Source organism: Octopus bimaculoides, chromosome 12 (genome assembly GCF_001194135.2).
Source record: "Octopus bimaculoides isolate UCB-OBI-ISO-001 chromosome 12, ASM119413v2, whole genome shotgun sequence".
In the NCBI taxonomy this organism is placed as follows: Eukaryota; Metazoa; Mollusca; class Cephalopoda; order Octopoda; family Octopodidae; genus Octopus; species Octopus bimaculoides.
This window is the reverse complement of record NC_068992.1, coordinates 54,812,372-54,814,504: the sequence shown is the minus strand read 5'-3', so window position 1 is coordinate 54,814,504 and position 2,133 is coordinate 54,812,372. Positions and strand designations below refer to the sequence as shown.

The window sequence follows — 2,133 nt, the reverse complement described above, 5'->3', positions numbered from 1 at the left end:
AGATTCGCTATTCCTATGATCTGGCGTGAACCGAAGAACGACTCTGACCAATGTTACTTCTGCTCAGTCAGTGTTGCGGGAGTGAACCAAAAGAAACGCAGGTCTGTTATCGACTACCCCAATCTTCATTCCGCTATTCGACCGGTGCCGCATTCAGATGATTTGCCAATCCCAGTTTTTTCACAAAAATTTGAAATTTGTTGAAAGTGACGAGTCTGATGCTAATGTAAATGAGAGACACGGCGAAAGCGACCCTGGCTATGTTCTCGAAACGGTGCCAGAGCCGTTTAACCAAAATGAGCTGAATGATTTGGTTCGAGACTTAAAACGGTAGCTAACCAAGAAAAAGTAAGGTTATTTTCAGATTCAACGCCCTCGAATTAGCTAAAGAGGGTGTTCGGTGTCCCGACACCATTTCAAAATTTTTTTCTTGCTGACCACTGCTATTCTCACATAGACTAAAACCATGCTGTGGCACCGCCTTGAAGGAGTTTGATCAACCGAGTACTTATGTTTTTAAGTCTTGTACTTATTTTATTCATCCCTAATACCGAATCGCTAAGTTACAGTGTTGAAGTGTGAGGGGTGATAAATACATACATATATAATATACACGACAAGCTTCCACACAATTTCTGTCCATTAAATTCACTCACAATGCATTGGGCGGTCCGGGACTTTAGAAGAAGACACTTGCTCAAGGTGCTGTGCAGTGGAATTGAACCCGAATCCAAAGGATTGCAAAGCGAGCCTTTTAACCATACAGCCATGCCTGCACCTGTAATATTATGTCAGCGCAACATAATGTCAAAAATATTTAAAACAATTCCAGGCACAAAATCGGAGTACCTCTTATACACGGTAGCGTATATACATCGACATTTGTGGTATAAAATATAAAAAGTTTGTATAGGTTTTTATAGCATGTGGTAGCGGTGAACTGAAATGTTTCGGATAAATATCTTCTTCAAAAGAAAATTTATATCAGATTCTCATACCCTATTAAAATAATCCGAGGCTAAGATTTCACTGCAAATATGCAAACAGAAAGAAATTGTTGTATAAGATGCGTTGTGTAAGGTCAATTCAGAAAACCGCGACATTCTACTTCTGAGTTTTAAACCACTAAATGATGTTCCGTTATTTTGATATTGCAGATGCTTACTGAAATCTTCATCACACAATCTTGAAATGGAAGGAAGTTGAACGAATCAAATGGTGTGGAATAAATTCAAAAAAAGACACTACGTCAGATACGGGTTTGAGAGTTGCCTAAACAAGAAGTCTACCCTACTTGATCATCACGACAATTAGTTCTAATTATGTTCTTGTAAAGTTTAACGATGATTAAAATATAATTATAAACAAAATTGATTTCGTGTGATTTGTTTTATTATATTTTCGTTTGAAATTATCACCAGTTGTTTCTCTCTGTTTCTATAGCTTTCGTTCAGGTTCACGATTTTAAAGCTATGTTGCAATCGTTCAATTTTATACATACATAAAATTAACCCGAGACATTTAAATGAATTTAAAATCTCGTTGCTTAATTTCAAGTAATATTGATCGAGTAAACCTTTGATCAAAGACTTTCTAGCTTTGACCATCCCATTTTTTCAGGTATCAAAGTATTTCTTTTATTCCTATTAAAAGGATACATGGAGGGGACAAACAAGGACAGGTATCAAAGACTACATTAACTAATATTCCTACCTTTTTAGACTGTATGGTGTGATTATTTGAGGGGTGAGGATATTGCTGCTATTTCTCGCAGGTCAAAAGACTACGTAAAGGCTTCCTAGTTTTCTTGAAGATAAAGTGTAATCATTCAGTCCTTTCACATTGGCAGGAAACAAAACTGAATTCTGAAGTCATTATTGTTGCGAAAATTTACCCTCATACAATAATAAGTGACAATTAATTAGGTAGAGTGTCATATATAAGAAGTTGAGATTTCACTTCATTCTTGCAAAGCGGTTTCGAAGTAAAATGGAAGCCGGTTTATGTTATTAACTTCTATGCAGTGTACTTCTTGATCAACTTAATTTGTCACACAGGTTTTCATAGACAAAATGTCTCACAATAATAAAAGGAGCAAAAAAAAATTTATTTTATTTGACCGTTTTATAAACG

General features: G+C 35.8%; 1 protein-coding gene across 2 annotated transcripts in view; it reads left to right on the top strand.

Annotated features, from left to right (window-relative positions):
- Positions 1–1,370, top strand: part of LOC106870130 (small cardioactive peptide-related peptide) — a 40,570-nt gene extending 39,200 nt beyond the window's left edge. For both annotated transcript variants that reach the window (XM_014916120.2, XM_014916121.2), the window contains one exon: positions 1,158–1,370. In XM_014916120.2, the coding sequence (XP_014771606.1) occupies positions 1,158–1,168 (11 nt within the window). In that variant the 3' untranslated portion in view covers positions 1,169–1,370. The remainder of the gene's footprint in view (positions 1–1,157) is intronic.
- Positions 1,371–2,133: the final 763 nt, after the last annotated feature.